The sequence below is a fragment of the Pan paniscus genome, chromosome 23 (assembly GCF_029289425.2).
Source record: "Pan paniscus chromosome 23, NHGRI_mPanPan1-v2.0_pri, whole genome shotgun sequence".
NCBI lineage: Eukaryota > Metazoa > Chordata > Mammalia > Primates > Hominidae > Pan > Pan paniscus.
The window spans coordinates 27,489,116-27,505,491 of NC_085927.1; the positions used below are offsets into that span (position 1 = coordinate 27,489,116).

The window sequence follows — 16,376 nt, forward strand, 5'->3', positions numbered from 1 at the left end:
GGTGACAGAGCGAGACCCAGAAAAAGAAAAGAAAAAAAAAAGAAGGAAGGAAGGAAAAAAAAATCACCATTTGATGGTTGTATTTTCCAAAATATTTTCCAACGACTTCTCTTATCCTATATATTCTTTTTTATAATGTGACTTTGACAATCTTCTATCAAAAGTTGGGATCTCTGTCTCCTCCGCTTAAAACCAGGAGGTGTTTTTTGTTACTGTTGGGACCAACGAAGTATGGCAGAAATAATGCCATGTGACTTCCAGAATCTTCCATTTATTCCGTGGAATACTTACCCCAGAAGTTGAGGCCAATGGGAAGAAGCCCAAACTAGCCATAGGAGAGCACCAGCTGAGCCCTGGGGCTGTGCAGAGAGGTGACCCCTGGCGGCCCGTCAGCTCCAGCTCTGCCTCCACTGTGACAAGGACCTCACGAGAGACCCAGAGCAGAACTGTCCAGCTGGGCTCTGCCCAAACCCCTGACCCACAGACACTGGGAGAGATCATAAATTTGTTTGTTTGTTTGTTTTGGGTTTGGTTTTGAGATGGAGTTTCGCTCTTGTTGTCCAGGCTGGAGTGCAATGGCACCATCTTGGCTCACTGCAACCTCCGCCTCCCGGGTTCAAGCTATTCTCCTGCCTCAGCCTCCCAAGTAGCTAGGATTACAGGCGTGCGCCACCATGCCTGGCTAATCTTGTATTTTTAGTAGAGACGGGGTTTCCCCATGTTGGTCAGGCTGGTCTCAAACTTCTGACCTCAGGTGATCCACCCGCCTCGGCCTCCCAAAGTGCTGGGATTAAAGATGTGAGCCACCACGCCTGGCCCCATAAATTTTTATTTTTGTTTCAAACCACTACGTTTTGGGATAATTTGCTACACAGCAATAAACGGAACAGTAACCATGATAGTAATAGCAGATTTAGACAAAAGTCCTCAGTGGATGCAAGCACTAATGGGTAAAGTTTTAAGGAGGAGTGAAGACTTTTACATAAAGTGTCTCCTCTCCAAATATGTGTTAATTACTAAGGGAAAAATGGTAACTTCGCAATGGCAAATTCTGGCAGAAATCAACTTAAGCGATCAAAGTCAGTATCATATTGAGACAAATTAACATTGTATGCATCAGTATGCTGGCAAATGTGTAACAGCTGGCTGGTGGGGACATGGATTTGTAACATTTGCTGATTTTTGTGGCACAAAAAGTCCCACAAGCCTGATGTCGTGGCTCATGCCTGTAATCCCAGCACTTTGGGAAGCCGAGGCGGGAGGATGGATTGAGGCCAGGAGTTTGAGACAGGCTAGACAGTATAGCATGATCCCATCTCTACAAAAAGTAAAAAGATAAAGAAAACTTAGCCGAGGTGGCGGTGCACGCCTGTAGTCCCAACTACTTTGGATGCTGAGCAGGAGGATTGCTTGAGCCCAGCAGGTAGTGGCTACAATGAGCAGCGATCCTGCCACTGCACTCTAGCCTAGGCAATGGAGTGAGACCCCTTTCTCAAAAAAAAAAAAAAAAAAAAAATTCCCATCAAGACCAATTCCAGACTCCTAAAGGTTTAACAACAAGCTGGAAGTATAACACTTGGCCCCATTCATGTGCCCCTGGTGTGTACACTGAGAAGGACAAAGCCTCGCTGCCAAGGTGCTCCTCTCAAAAATGTATCCCCTGAGCCTCTTCCTAGGGAAACATTAGATGAACCTGAAATGAGGGATAGTCTATGAAGTAACTGGCCTGTACTCTTCAAAAATGAGGTTCCAAAACACAAAGGAAGACTAAGAAGCTGTTTCAGACTGAAAGAGACTAGAGAGTTGACAGCTAAATGTAACTTGTGATCCTGGATTGGGTTCTGGACCAAGAACAAAACAAAACAAAGCTCAGCAGGGCCAGAGCCAGATACTAGCGTCTTTTCAATGTTAACACTTTTCTGATTTGATTGGATGTACTGTGGCTCCATAGGAGAATGTCACTGTCTTTAGGAAATGTGCACTGGAGAATCTAGGAATAAAAGGCATAATATCTGCAACTTAGTCTCGAGTGGTTAGAAAAAAATAGGATATATATAGAGAGCAATTAGAGACAGAGAAAGAATGATATATGGAATCAAATGTTGTAAAATGTTAATAACTGGGGGAACCTGGGCAAAGAGAATGTTAGAGGTTTGTGTTGTTGTTGTTGTTGTTGTTTTTGTTTGTTTTGTTTTTTTGAGACAGGGTCTCGCTTTATTGGCCAGGCTGGAGTGGAGTGGTGTGATCTCAGTTCACTACAACCTCCTCTTCCTGGGCTCAAGCAATCCTCCCACCTCAGCCTTCTGAGTAGCTAGGACCACAGGCACGCCCCACCATGCCCAGCTAATTTTTGTATTTTTAGTAGAGATGAGGTCTGGCCATGTTGCCCAAGCTGGTCTCGAACTCCTGGGCTCAAGCAATCCACTCGCCTCGGCCTCTCAAAGTGCTGGGATGACAGGCGTGACCCCCTGTGCCTGGCCTGGTAAGAGTTTTTTGTACTATTCTTGCAACTTTTTGAAATTATTTCAAAATGATCAGATAAATGCTCCATGGACATTTAGTTCAATAGGACTAGGCCTATGCAATGAGGAATAAAGTCAAGAAGGAAGAACTAACAAGCTTTGTAAGTTGAATTTAAAAGCTTAAAGACTGGATGTGGTGGCTAGTGCCTGTAATCCCAGGTATCCAGGAGGCTGAGGCAGGAGGATAACTTGAGGCCATAGTTTGAGATCAGCTGATCAGCCTGGGCAACATAGTGAGACACTGTCTCCAAAAAAAAAAAAAAAAAAAAAAAAGGCCGGGTGTGGTGGCTCACACCTGTAATCCCAGCACTTTGGGAGGCCGAGGCAGGCAGATCATGAGGTCAGGAGTTCAAGACCAGCCTAGCCAACACAGTGAAACCCCGTCTCTACTAAAAATACAAAAATTAGCCAGGCGTGATGGCAGGTGCCTGTAAACCCAGCTACTCAAGAGGCTGAGGCAGAAGAATCGCTTGAACCCGGGAGGCAGAGGTTGCAGTTAGCCGAGGTCGCGCCACTGCCCTCCAGCCTGGGCAACAGAGTGACACTCTGTCTCAAAAAAAAAAAAAAGAAGGAAGAACTGGACACAAAGCACAAAGGCAAGACTATTGCTGGTTCATTTTGCCAAATCAGAGATCACAGCAAGTCCAGGCCAGAGGCTGTTTGCGTCTGCCTGTGTTGGAGGTCCCCTGCGGAGTTGGGTCCTAAAAGATCTTCAGGGATTGGGTAAGGCACTGAATCACCTGCAGAGTTAGACAGGACCCTAGAGGTTGTCTTCTTCCATCCAGGTACAGCTTATGGTTGCTGTTTTTTCCCAGTTCCAGGAACCAAATGGTGATAAACTAGGAATGGAGAGAGGGCTTGCTGCTGTCTGAGAGCTCAGGTACAGGTCATGGAAGATGGATGAGAGGACATTCGCCTGGGGCTTTTGAGGAATTCTTTGATTCCCTGCCATCCTTGAGTTGGGTGAGGACAGAGGTGGCTTCTTGCATCCTTCTTCCAAGGCCAGGTGAGGAGCTGGACTCTGATCACATGAGGTCTTTTATTTGGGGCGGCTCTGCTCTACTCCCCTCTGCCTTGGCTCTACTCCCCTCTGGCTGAACAGACACAGTGACAGCCACTCATTCAATGCATTGTTTATTGAGTACTAACTAGCTTTGGGCCCAGGCTCTGGGTTAGCAGCATGCGTGAAACAATCAGAAACAATCATGAGCGCCTGCCCACATGGGGCTTACAGTCTGGCAGGGCAAGACTGTAGACACAGAAATAAATATCCGATTATAAACTGTGATTAGAGGCATGATGGAAAAGAGCAAGGCTCCCTGAGAGAAACAGGGCGAGCACAGGAAAACCTCTCTGAGACAGTGACATGAACTTGAAACTTGAAGGGTAAACAGGAGTGGGCAAGACAAAAGGGGAAAGAAGGAATGTTCCAGGCAGAGAGAAAGAGAAAAGAGCCAGGCACGGTATAGAGCCGAGGACATTTGAGGAAGAAAGGGCCGCCGGGGTTGGGGCCCTCTAGGTGACTGGGAGAGGAAGGCACCGGAATGGATCCAGATTAAATCAGATGCTGTATGCCCTGTGGAGACATGGGGTGTACCTCTAAACGCACTGTGTTGTAAGCAAAGGAGTGGCCTGATTTAATTTGATCTTTTAAAAGTCATTCTAGGCCAGGCCGGGTGGCTCACGCCTGTAATCCCAGTGCTTTGGGAGGCCGAGGCGGGTGGACCACGAGGTCAGGTGTTCGAGACCAGCCTGGCCAACATAGTGAAACCCCATCTCTACTAAAAATACAAAAATTATCCGGGCATGGTGGTGCATGCCTGTAATCCCAGCTACTCAGGAGGCTGAGGCACGAGAATCCACTTGAACCCGGGAGGTGGAGGTTGCAGTGAGCTGAGATCGCACCGCTGCACTCCACCCTGGGCAACAGAGCGAGACTCCATCTCAAACAAAACAAAACAAACAAACAAAATGTCATTCTACACTGTGAAAAATGAGCTGGAGGAGGCAAAGGGAAGAAAGGGGAGATCAGTGAGGAGGCTGTTGTCATAGCTCAGGCAGGAGTATGGTAGCTTGGACTTGGCAACAGCGTGCAGGTAGAGCGCCACCGCTGGAGTCTGGATGCGGGATGCATTCTGATGTAGGGAGTGGGGGACCGCGCAGCATCAAGAAGCCACCGCTGGAGTCCAGATGAGGGATGCGTTCTGATGTAGGGAGTGGGGGACGGCGCAGCATCAAGACTTGCACTGAAAATTTCTGCTTTGAGCAACTGGGTGGAATGGATGTAGGTGTCCTTCACCAGCTATGGGAAAGGCCAGGGAAAGGTTTAAAGGGCTGAGTGTGGTGGCTCATGCCAGTAATCCCAGCACTTCGGGAGACTGCGGCAGGAGGATCACTTGAGGCCAGGAGTTGGAGACCAGCCTGGGCAACATAGCAAGACACTCTTTAGAAAAATTAAAGTAGAGAAAAAGAAAGGTTTAAAGGGAAGAGACTGAGGGTTCAGAATTGTACCTCATCAGTTTCTGAGATTCCTGTGAGCTCTCCAAGTGCATAAATAAATGTGGGAATCATTAACAAATAAATGGTATGAAAAAGCAAAGGAATGGATGAGACCACCCAGGAAAAGTGTACAGAGAGAGAAGAAAAATAAAGGAGAGTTAAAGAGACCAGAATAGGCCAGGCATGGTGGCTAACGCCTGTAATTCCAGCACTTTGGGAGCCAAGGGGTGAGTGGATCACCTGAGGTCAAGAGTTGGATACCAGCCTCGCCAACATGGTGAAAACCTGTCTCTACTAAAAATGCAAAAATCAGCTGGGTGTGGTGGCACATGCCTATAATTCCAACTACTCGGGAGGCTGATGCAAGAGAATTGCCTGAACCCGGGTGGTGGAGGTTGCACTGAGCTGAGATCGCACCATTGTACTCCAGCCTGGGCAACAAGAGCAAAACTCCATCTCGAAAAAATACAAAAATAAAAAAATAAAGAGACCAGAATAGAAGAGAGCCCAGGACTGAGTCCTGAGGAAACAGCACAGAGATCAGAGACAGGAGAAGACTCTGAAATAGGGAAACTGGAAGAAATGGCCAGAGAGAGGAGAAAACCAAGAGGGTCAATGTCACTGTGGCTGAGAGAGAATATTTCCAGAGGATGAATTTGCTCAGCCAGCCAAGTGCTTCTTACAGGGTCGCTCCATACAGAGGCCATTGATTTCATGGGCACATGGAGCTGATTCAAGAACGAGTGAGGGGAAGTGACACCGTGTGCAAGAAGACAGCTTGTAGAGGGCTGGCTAGCTTCTCCTCACTTTGTAGCCACATCTGCTATGAACTTATCCCATCTCTTCTTCCAGATTTCCATGAAAGTATTTTTCTCACTCTCCAACAGGGTACTGTACCTGCAGGAAGAGGAGGAGCCCAGGTCAGCCTCAGGGCAGGGGTTGGGGAACGGGGCAGGGAGCCTGAGAGGACATTAGAGCCTTGCAGAGCACTCTCCCCAGGCCAGCGGCAAGGACTAAACAGCCATGATGAGAAGGAACCCACAGGAACCATCGAGGCATCTGCCTCAAGCCTCCAGAGAGGCAAACACAAGCTGCGGGCTGGAAGGAGGTGGGGGACCTGGGAGGACACGGGACACTCACTTGATAGAGTTCATGGCCAGCTGTTTGAGGGTCCTCAGGTCAGCCTTCATCCCCCCAATGCCCATGAAGACCTCATAGAAATCGTAGGACAAGCCTTTGGCACCAAACATAGCTGGGTCATCAGAGCTGATCACCATGGGGTGCCCAGTGGCCATCAGAGTGGCTACAGGGTGGTTCCTCAAGTCAGACACCAGTTTCAGCACCTGCCCAATAGGAGGGAAGGGAGAAAGATGAACTCTGATCCCTAAAAAGAGTAGTCACAAGTGAGGTGAGACCTTGAGCCCCATCAGCTCCCTTCATCTTCCCATCACTATCTCCCCAGTATGGGGATGACTTCTGGGCAGAGTCACAAGGAGACATAAGGAACAGAGCCAGTCCTCATGCTCCTCCTCATGTTTCATCAGCACCGCAAACATCTGGTCACTTCTGTTCCTGCTCAGAGAAGCGCTAACTGAACACAGACACAAAGGACCCCAAGAAACCATGGGGAGCAGCATCCCATGGCCCGTCCCACTTCACTGGCCTCCCCCTGTGTCCTTTTGCTTTGTCTACAGTCTTGCCCAAAATTCCACCCCACTGGGGACCCTCACTGCTGCCTCATTCTTATTGGTGGCTTAGGCAAAAGGCCCCTCCTAAATAACTTTACTAACAGGGGTGGGAGAGTGGAGGGATGTAGGTAACAAGAGAGTTAAGGAGAGAGAAGTTAGACAGCAAAAAGTTTAAGAGAGCAGAGGTTGTGGTTAGGGGAGATCATATGGGACTGGCCGCATGGGCCACACACACCTGGTTAGAGATGGGACACACTTCTATGGGGATGTCCTTTTCCCAGGAGTAAGTCCTGACTGCGGGGTGTTTGCTCAAAGCAAATCCATGGCCGATTCTGGAAGCGTTCAGCATCAGAGCATCGAGAATGTTCCTGTCTATGGAAGTACCCTGCCAGTCTGAACACACGGGAATGGTCTTCCATGGGGGATGGATGGGTCTGACCCACCCGCCCCCCGACCATCCTCAAATAAACAGCCCCCCAAGCACAAAAATGAAGAGAAATTAACATTAACACAAATACACACACACACAGTTTCCTTTTAACAATGCTAAAGAGAGGTATGATATGGCTTTATTAAATTAATCATCTAATTTATTAATTTATCATTCTAATGAGAAAGTTGAAACTTAATAGCTTCTATAAATTGACCAAGGATGTTCACACAGTAAGTAGCAAAACCAGGTTTTTTGTTGTTGTTGTTGTTGTTTTTTGAGACACAGTCTTGCTCTGTCGCCAGGCTGGAGTACAGTGGCACGATCTCAGCTCACTGCAACCTCCACCTCCCAGGTTCAAACAATTTTCCTGCCTCAGCCTCCTGAGTAGCTGGGACTACGGGCACACGCCACCACGCCCAGATAATTTTTTGTATTTTTAATAGAGACAGGGTTTCACCATGTTGGCCAGGATGGTCTTGATTTCTTGACCTCGTGATCCGCCTGCCTCAGCCTCCCAAAGTGCTGGGATTACAGGCTTGAGCTGCCGCACCTGGCCTGCAAAACTGAGTTTTAAACCTTGGTCTCTCTGACCCCACAGTCTGCTTTCCTTCTTCCTCTTTTGTGGCACTCTTTTTTTTTTTTTTGAGACGGAGTCTTGCTCTGTCGCCCAGGCTGGAATGCAGTGGCGTAATCTTGGCTCACTGCAACCTCCGCCTCCCGGGTTCAAGCGGATTCTCCTGCCTCAGCCTCCTGAGTAGCTGGGATTACAGGTGCCCACCACCATGCCCGGCTATTTTTTGTATTTTTAGTAGAGACGGGGTTTCACCATGTCGGCCAGGCCGGTCTCAAACTCCTGACCTCAGGGGATCCACCCGCCTAGGCCTCCCAACGTGCTGTGATTATAGGCATGAGCCACCGCACCGGGCTCTGGGACTCTTATGCTTATGATCTTTACAACAATGTGTTACAGGTTCTCTTATTGACAACATCAGTATAACTACCTGTATGTGCTCACTTTAATTTATATATTTAATAGTACTGTCAAGATGTTATCACTCGCTAGGTGACCGCAGACATTCTTGTGGCCTCCCTTCTCCCCTGCCATCCCCATCACACCTTTCTTTTTTTTTTTTTTTTTTTTGAGATGGAGTCTCGCTCTGTCACCCAGGCTGGAGTGCAGTGGTGCAATCTCGGCTCACTGCAAGCTCCACTTCCCAGGGTTCATGCCATTCTCCTGCCTCAGCCTCCCAAATAGCTGGGACTACAGGCGCCCGCCACCACACCCAGCTGATTTTTTTTTTTGTATTTTTAGTAGAGACGGGGTTTCACTGTGTTAGCCAGGATGGTCTCGATCTCCTGAGCTTGTGATCCACCTGCCTCAGCCTCCCAAAGTGCTGGGATTACAGGCGTGAGCCACCGCGCCCGGCCCCATCACACCTTTCTTGCAGCTAGGGCCCTCGGTAGAGGATGAAAGGGCAGATGTGCCTTTCTCAGTCTCCCTTACAGCTAAAATAGCCTTAACGCTGGACTGGGAGGTTATTTGTTGGGGAGCTTTGGGGGATTCCTCCCTGATAAAAGGAGATCCACTGGGAGGCTGTCTCCTATTTTGCTTCACTGGATGTGGTCACCCCAAATGTGATTCACCATCTGACAACCAAGTGGGGCAGAATCACCCACGCAATGGGCATAGCACAGATTGCTTCTTACGTGAGATAACAAATGTCCTTATTGTAAAATCGGTGGGATGCATGTACTCTATTCTTGCAGCCATAAGCATTCTAATGGATTCACATATAAAATATGAACATCTGGCTGGGTGCGGTGGCTCACACCTGTAATCGCAGCACTTTGGGAGGCTGAGGCAGGAGGATTGCTTGAGCCCAGGAGTTCAAGGCCAGCCATGGGCAACATAGAGACACCCTGTCTCTACAAAAAATACAAAAATTAGCCAGGCATGGTGGCATGTGGCTGCAGTCCCAGCTACTTGGGAGGCTGAGGTGGAAGGATAACCTGAACCCAGGAGGTGGAGGCTGTAGTGAGCTGTGATCACGCCACCACACTCTAGCCTGGGTGACAGAGGTGGAGGCTGTAGTGAGCTGTCATCACGCCACCGCACTCTAGCCTGGGTGACAGAGTGCCCATGTCAAAAAAAATATATATATATGAAAACTCCACTTTCCTGATAGAAATAAAACTCAAGAATTTCCATTGCTATGTAGCACATGTGTTTTGGTGGATTTTCACTGGTTTTTAAAGATTTATTTTTCTTTTTAAAAATAAGGATATTGGCCGGGTGTGGTGGCTCACACCTGTAATCCCACCACTTTGGGAGGCCGAGGTGGGTGGATCACGAGGTTAGGAGTTCCGGACCAGCATGACCAACATGGTGAAACCCCATCTCTACTAAAAATACAAAAAATATTAGCCGGGCGTGGTGGCAGGCGCCCGAGTAGTCCCAGCTACTCGGGAGGCTGAGGCAGGAGAATGGCGTGAACCTGGGAGGCGGAGCTTGCAGTGAGTTGAGATCGTGCCACTGCACTCCAGCCTGGGGACAGAGCGAGACTCCGTCTCAAAAAAAATAAATAAATAAAATAAAATAAAATAAAAAAATAAAAATAAGGACATTACTTTTAGGTATTAGATACCCAAGTCCTGGCAAAATCATCTCCAAGGACCATACATCTTGGAACCTGTTAGGTCCTGTGCTGCAATGTTTTGTAGCGCCAGAATTATTTCACACACATAAGTATGATTTTCCCCAACCAGACCACAAGCTCTTCAAGGTTAACAACACCCTCGCCCAACCCCCTCCCCCTCAAACAATTCTTCTGCTCTCCTAGAGCAGACTTTGATCTAAATTGGATCTAAATTGACTCGAAATGTCAGGAAAAAGAGATTAATGCACAAGGTCCCTTTCTCTGAGAGATGGTGTGATAGAGCAGAGCTTAAGCCTGGGTGGGAAATGAAACTGCCCACCACTCTCTCCACCCCTCCTTGGTCTTCCGAGGGTGACAGGTGGGATGCTGAAGAGAGCTGCCCTCCTGGTCCCGGCCTCCATGTGAACAGCCTCCTCCCAAATCTTCCTTTGGATCTGAAATTGCAGCCGTGATCTTTCTTAGTTAGGGTTTACACATTTTAAGGACTGGAATACGGGAGGGGCTGAGATGACTGAGCGAGCCCAAGGATGGAGTTCTGGGAAAGAAAGATGTGGCTGGGCTAATGGCATTTCAGGAGGAACAGCAGCCAGGGCCTGCATGGGGCAGGGCAGGGTTTCCTCTCCTACGATAATGCGGGACAGAACATCCTAAAGACAAGGAGCAGACCTGGTTCTCCTCCCTCTTCTGCCAATTTCCAGCTGTGTGGCTTTAGGCAGATCAGTTAACCTCTCAAGCACAATTCACTCGGAGGATGGAGAGCGTCAGAAAGGGTTCCAATTCATACACATTATATACAGGCATCAAAATATCACATAAGGCCGGGTAATCCCAGCACTTTGGGAGGCCGAGGCGGGTGGATTGTTTGAGGTTGGGAGTTCAAGACCAGCCTGGCCAACATGGTGGAACCCTATCCCTATTAAAAATACAAAAATTAGCCGGGTGTGTTGGTGGGCGCCTGTAATCCCAGCTACTCGGGAGGCTGAGGCACGAGAATCACTTGAACCTGGCAGCCAGAGGTTGCAGTGAGCCGAGATCGCACCACTGCACTCCAGCCTGGGCAATACAGTAAGACTCAGTCTCAAAAGAATTTTTTTCCGTAGCTCAAGCCTGTAATCCCAGCATTTTGGGAGGCTGAGGTGGGTGGATCACTTGAGGTCAGGAGTTCAAGACCAGCCTAACCAACATGGTGAAACCCCATCTCTACTAAAAATACAAAAATTAGCTAGGCATGGTGGTGCATGCCCATAATCCCAGCTTCTCCAGAGGCTGAGGCAGAAGAATCACTTGAACCCGGGAGGCAGAGGTTGCAGTGAGCCAAGATCGCACCACTGCACTCCAGCCTGGGTGACAGACAGAGTGAGACTCCATCTCAAAAAACAAAAAAATTGACCAGGCGCAGTGGCTCACACCTGTAATCCCAGCACTTTGGGAGGCCGAGACGGGTGGATCACAAGGTCAGGCGATCGAGACCATCCTGGCTAACACAGTGAAACCTCGTCTCTACTAAAAATACAAAAAATTAGCCGGGTGTGGTGGCAGGCACCTGTAGTCCCAGCTACTTGGGAGGCTGAGGCAGGAGAATGGCATGAACCCAGGAAGCGGAGCTTGCAGTGAGCCGATATCATGCCACTGCACTCCAGCCTGGGCCACAGAGCGAGACTCCATCTCAAAAAAAAAAAAAAAAAAATTGTTTTCCTTTTTGTGTAGAATGGGATCTTACTATGTTGCCCAGACTGGTCTCAAACTCCTGGGCTCAAGTGATCCTCCTGCCTCTGCCTCCCTAAGTGCTAGAATTACAGATGTGAGCCACTGTACCTGGCTAAAACACTTTTTTTTTTTGAGACAGGGTCTAGCTCTGTCACCCAGGCTGGAGTTCAGTGAGCCTGGGCTCAGGCAATCCTCCCACCTCAGCCTCTAAGTAGGTGGGACCACAGGTGTGTACCATCATGCCTGGCTAATTTTTGTATTTTTTTGTAGAGACAAAGTTTTGCCATGTTGCCCTGGCTGGCCTCAAACTCCTGGGTTTAAAGAGATCCACCCACATCAGCCTCCAAAGTGCTAGGATTACAGGCATGAGCCACTGTGCCTGTGCCCAGCCTAAAACGAATTTTTATAGCCAAAGTAGGATGATGTGAGTTTGCAGGATTATGCCCCTACCATGAAAAATTAAAAAAAAAAAAAAGAAGAAGAAGGATTCAAATTCAGACTCCACTGCGCACCAGCTCTTTAACCCTGGACCACTGTGTTTGGAGCCTTGGACTCTTCATCTATCAAATGGAGATTAAAAACTGGGGAAACAATCAGAAATCAATTAGAAAAGGCCAGGCGCAGTGGCTCACCCTTGTAATTCCAGCACTTTGGGAGGCCGAGGCGGGCAGATCACGAGGTCAGGAGATCAAGACCATCCTGGCTAACACGGTGAAACCCCGTCTCTACTAAAAATACAAAAAATTAGCCGGGCGTGGTGGCAGGTGCCTGTAGTACCAGCTACTTGGAAGGCTGAGGCAGGAGACTCTCTTGAACCTGGGAAGCCGAGGTTGCGGTGAGCTGGGCGACAGAGGGAGACTCCATAAAAAAAAGAAAAAAAAAAAGAAGAAGAAAAGAAAACAGGAAGGAAAGAAGAAAGAGAAACTAGAAATAATACATGTAAAGTGGCTGATTCTATTATCCTTGTTATTCCTTCTCCATGGGGCTGTTGTCAGGATTAAGTGAGATAGAGCACAGGAAAGGGCTCTGGAAACGCCTGTAGGCTCTAACCCTGAGGCATGGGCCTGTGGCCAGGAGCTCTCCCATTGACCACCTCCGCTGCCTCTGCTCGCATCCCGCAGGCTCACCTGTTTCTCCGGCGTGGAAGAAGTAAGGCAGCTTAACGCCAACCTTGGCGGGGATCATCAGAGCTTCCTTGTAGTCATGCAAGGAGTGGCCAGTGTCCTCATGCCCCACCTGCAGGACAGAGAGGGACAGGGAGGTGTCTGCAGGGCGCATGCCTCACTTGCTGATGGCGCGCCCTGCAGCCTGTGCACACCCTTCCTTGTACCCTGCCACCACTGCCGGGACCTTTGTCACACAGCCTTTTAAGAATGACCAGGAGCAGGCCAGGCGTGGTGGCTCACACCTGTAACCCCAGCACCTTGGGAGGCCGAGGCAGGCAGATCACGAAGTCAGGAGATCGAGACCATCCTGGCTAACACAGTGAAACCCCATCTCTACTAAAAATACAAAAAATTATCCAGGTGTGGTAGCGGGTGCCTGTAGTCCCAGCTACTTGGGAGGCTGAGGCAGGAGAATGGCATGAACCCAGGAGGCAGAACTTGCAGTGAGCTGAGATCACACCAATGCACTACAGCCTGGCCAAGAGCAAAAAAAAAAAAAAAAAAAAAAAATATATATATATATATATAGTAAAGACGGGGTCTCACCGATTTGCTCAGGCTGGTCTAGAACTCCTGGACTCAGGTGACCCTCCCACCTTGGCCCCCCAAGGTGCTGGGATTACAGGCATGAGCCACTGCCTTGGCCTAATCTAGATTCTTTTTTTTTTTTTTTTTTTTGAGATGGAGTCTTGCTCTGTCGCCCAGGCTGGAGTGCAATGGTGCAATCTCAGCTCACTGCAACCTCTGCCTCCTGAGTTCAAGTGATTCTGCCTCAGCCTCCCAAGTAGCTGGGATTACAGGTGCAGGCCACCACGGCTGGCTAATTTTTGTGTTTTTAGTAGAGATGCGGTTTCTCCATGTTGGCCAGGCTGGTCTTGAACTTCAGACCTCAGGTGATCCACCTGTCTCGCCCTCCCAAAGTGCTGAGGGCATGAGCCACTGCACCCGGCCTAGATTCTTTATGAGATTGCCGAGCTGTCACCTAAGAAATGTCCTGGTTGTGCTTTGATTTGGTGGGGAGGTGTGGGGCAATGACAACACCTACGAATGTGTAGCTTCAAAAACTGGTGTGGCCAGGCATGATGGCTGGAGAGGGAGGGACAAATATCACTACCTTGAGGATTTGCAAAGGCCTGGCTCCATCCTGGACTCTGTTTCCAGACATTACCCCCCAATCCCCACCCCGCGTGCTACAGGGGCTGGTGAGGGTTTTATGTTTCCAGACAGTACCCCCAATCCCCACCCCGCGTGCTACAGGGGCTGTTTCCAGACATTACCCCCCAATCCCCACCCCGCGTGCTACAGGGGCTGGTGAGGGTTTTATGTTTCCAGACATTCCCCCCCAATCCCTACCCCGCGTGCTACAGGGGCTGGTGAGGGTTTTAAGACCCACACCTAGGTGAGCAGTGTGGGACAGAAAAAAGGGCACAGGCAGGGCCATGGGGAATGAGCCCATAACTGTGGTCCAAACTCCCTGAATGCCATCCTTATTCTGGAACTTTCCTTGTTAGCTTGTTAGAACTGGCTGTCTGCTCTCCCTTCTCCAGTGACGGCCGTCCCCTGTAGGCCTCTGAAGAGGGTCAGCGCTGAGCTCTGAGCAGCCCTGCTGCGTCAGCAGCCTGAGCCTGCCCTGGGATGTCAGGGTACCAACAGGCACATTGCGCTCCCTTCCCAGGGAGTTGCCGCTCCACCCAGACAGGCATCCTCGCATGCCCCCTTAACAGGCAGCCCTTCTGTTCACAGCATGGGTTACCAGGTCAAACCCTGCCACCACCGTGGGGAACTTGGTTCGGAGCCCCATGGCCGTTCGGATGGATTCTGCGATGACAGCCACATCTTTGGATCTGTGAGACAGACAGAGAAGCCAGGAGACAGTGCCCAGCACTGACAGAGCACAAACCCCAGAGCACGCCCTCCGTGCAGGGCTGGGCCGGCCCCAAGTGTGCAGGACCCGTTTCCCAAACCTGAGGCACCCCTGCCCTCCTGACCCCACCCTGACCAGGCCGTTGTGATCCCTGAGAGATATGTAGCCCAAATCCATTCTTATCAAAGACGCTTGCTGGCTCTAGGGGCACCTGTAGTCTCTGAAAAGTAGATGGGGTCAGAGGACCCACGGGAACAGTTTTATTTGTCTGCGTTTAGAGGAGGCCAGGTGGCCTTGTTCCCAGCTCTCCCTGCATCTCTGTCGGGGGTGTAGACATGGATGCAGCTCAGGGGCAGCTCTCTGTCCACTGCACACCTGCAAAGGGCCACAGGTCACCCAAGTCCCTGATGGGTCGGCTGGACCCAGTAACCATCTGGCCTCTTGCTGATTAAGTCAGCAAGATCCTGGGCACTGCAGAACCCTACAGGGGCAAGGCAGGCAGCATGACAACAAAAGCCCCAAAACACAGGGTCTGGCGCAAGCCCACGACAGGCTCAAGGTCTTTGCCCTGCCACTGTCTCTCCTGCTCCAATCCTCAGCTCTGTGGGGATAAAGCCTTCCTGGCCTGCCCCACCCATGGCCTCTCCCCAGAGCCTAGGCAAACCTGGGGGCACTGATGCACTCAGCTCAGCCCTCACACCCTCCTGCCACTGGCCCTGGGAAGGGGCACCTGGCACCAGGGAGCCTCTGAGCAGAACGTGGGCCCATCCCGCAAGCTCCCTCCTAGGGGGACCGGCACAAAGCCAGAGCTTAGCTCCTCCAGGCCCCAGGCCCCATGGAAGGGAAGGGGACTCAGGAAGACTGGGCATGGGAGGAGGCTCCTGGGGAGTCAGTGCCCTCCAGAGCCCAGGCTCGTGGGTGAGCTGAGCAGAGGGAGCCGCTGCCGGATCCCTTCGGTGCCCGCCCCGTGCCTGACTCCGAGGGACCCCACTGGCTGCTGCCCTTGCGGCTGCGACCATGGACGGGTCCCAGCCTTAGACTGGCTGCTCTTTAGAGTGAGGGGAGGGGTCTTGTCTGGTAAAGTCAGAAGGACAATTAAGCTGCAAAGCTTTCTGTGCTTCCCTGGGAAAAAGAGTGGGTCTTTCACCCACGTGCCAGGCCACGCACATGGTACTACTGGAGGTCCCCACACGCAGACTTGAGCCAGTGCCACTCAGGGTGTCTCCGTGATCAAGGACTCACACACAACCACACACAGAACCCAGAGGCAAATTGAAACCAAAAACGGGCCAATTATCCAAACATTCAGGCAAAACCATTATGCTCATAAATGAGTCACCAGGCCAATGTGGGGTCACAGCCGAGAATTATCTGGGAAATTCACCCATTCTTCATTTCAGTTTGGGGGTGAAGACCTGAACTAGAAGTGGCTTCAGGCAGCAATTCATTGTTGGGTCACCGCACTTACCTAGGACTGTGCTCTCACACAGGCACAGCACAGCTCCTTGGCACCAGTGCTGGGCCTCTCCCGGCCTCCCAGCCCCACTTCTCACCCCTCCCCTCCCAGCCTAGTAGCTCTGCCTGCATCCCAGCCTCCCAACCCGAGCTTTTCAGCAATATTCTCTCTCACCTGTGATCCGAATAAATGATTTTGATTCCAATAAACTCAGGGTGAGTTTCCACAAACTTCTGAGCTACTTCCTGGTAAGTCTTCACTGACCACTCTTCGTCATGGTGCTCTCCACTGAGCTCATATACCTGGGAAGAAAGCACAACCAGGAGCCGTCAGGTGAGCAGCGAGAGACGCCACCCCCTTCCCAGCCACCCCTGCCCAGCCACC

At 50.3% G+C, this 16,376-nt stretch overlaps 1 protein-coding gene across 2 annotated transcripts in view; it reads right to left on the reverse strand.

Annotated features, from left to right (window-relative positions):
* Nucleotides 1-3,643: 3,643 nt before the first annotated feature.
* Nucleotides 3,644-16,376, reverse strand: part of ADA2 (adenosine deaminase 2) — a 40,899-nt gene continuing 28,166 nt past the window's right edge. For both annotated transcript variants that reach the window (XM_003828297.5, XM_008953671.6), the window contains 6 exons: nucleotides 16,167-16,294; nucleotides 14,426-14,516; nucleotides 12,634-12,742; nucleotides 6,945-7,102; nucleotides 6,162-6,364; nucleotides 3,644-5,918 (listed from right to left, as the gene is read on the reverse strand). In XM_003828297.5, coding sequence (XP_003828345.3) covers nucleotides 5,825-5,918; nucleotides 6,162-6,364; nucleotides 6,945-7,102; nucleotides 12,634-12,742; nucleotides 14,426-14,516; nucleotides 16,167-16,294 — 783 coding nt within the window. In that variant the 3' untranslated portion in view covers nucleotides 3,644-5,824. The remainder of the gene's footprint in view (nucleotides 5,919-6,161; nucleotides 6,365-6,944; nucleotides 7,103-12,633; nucleotides 12,743-14,425; nucleotides 14,517-16,166; nucleotides 16,295-16,376) is intronic.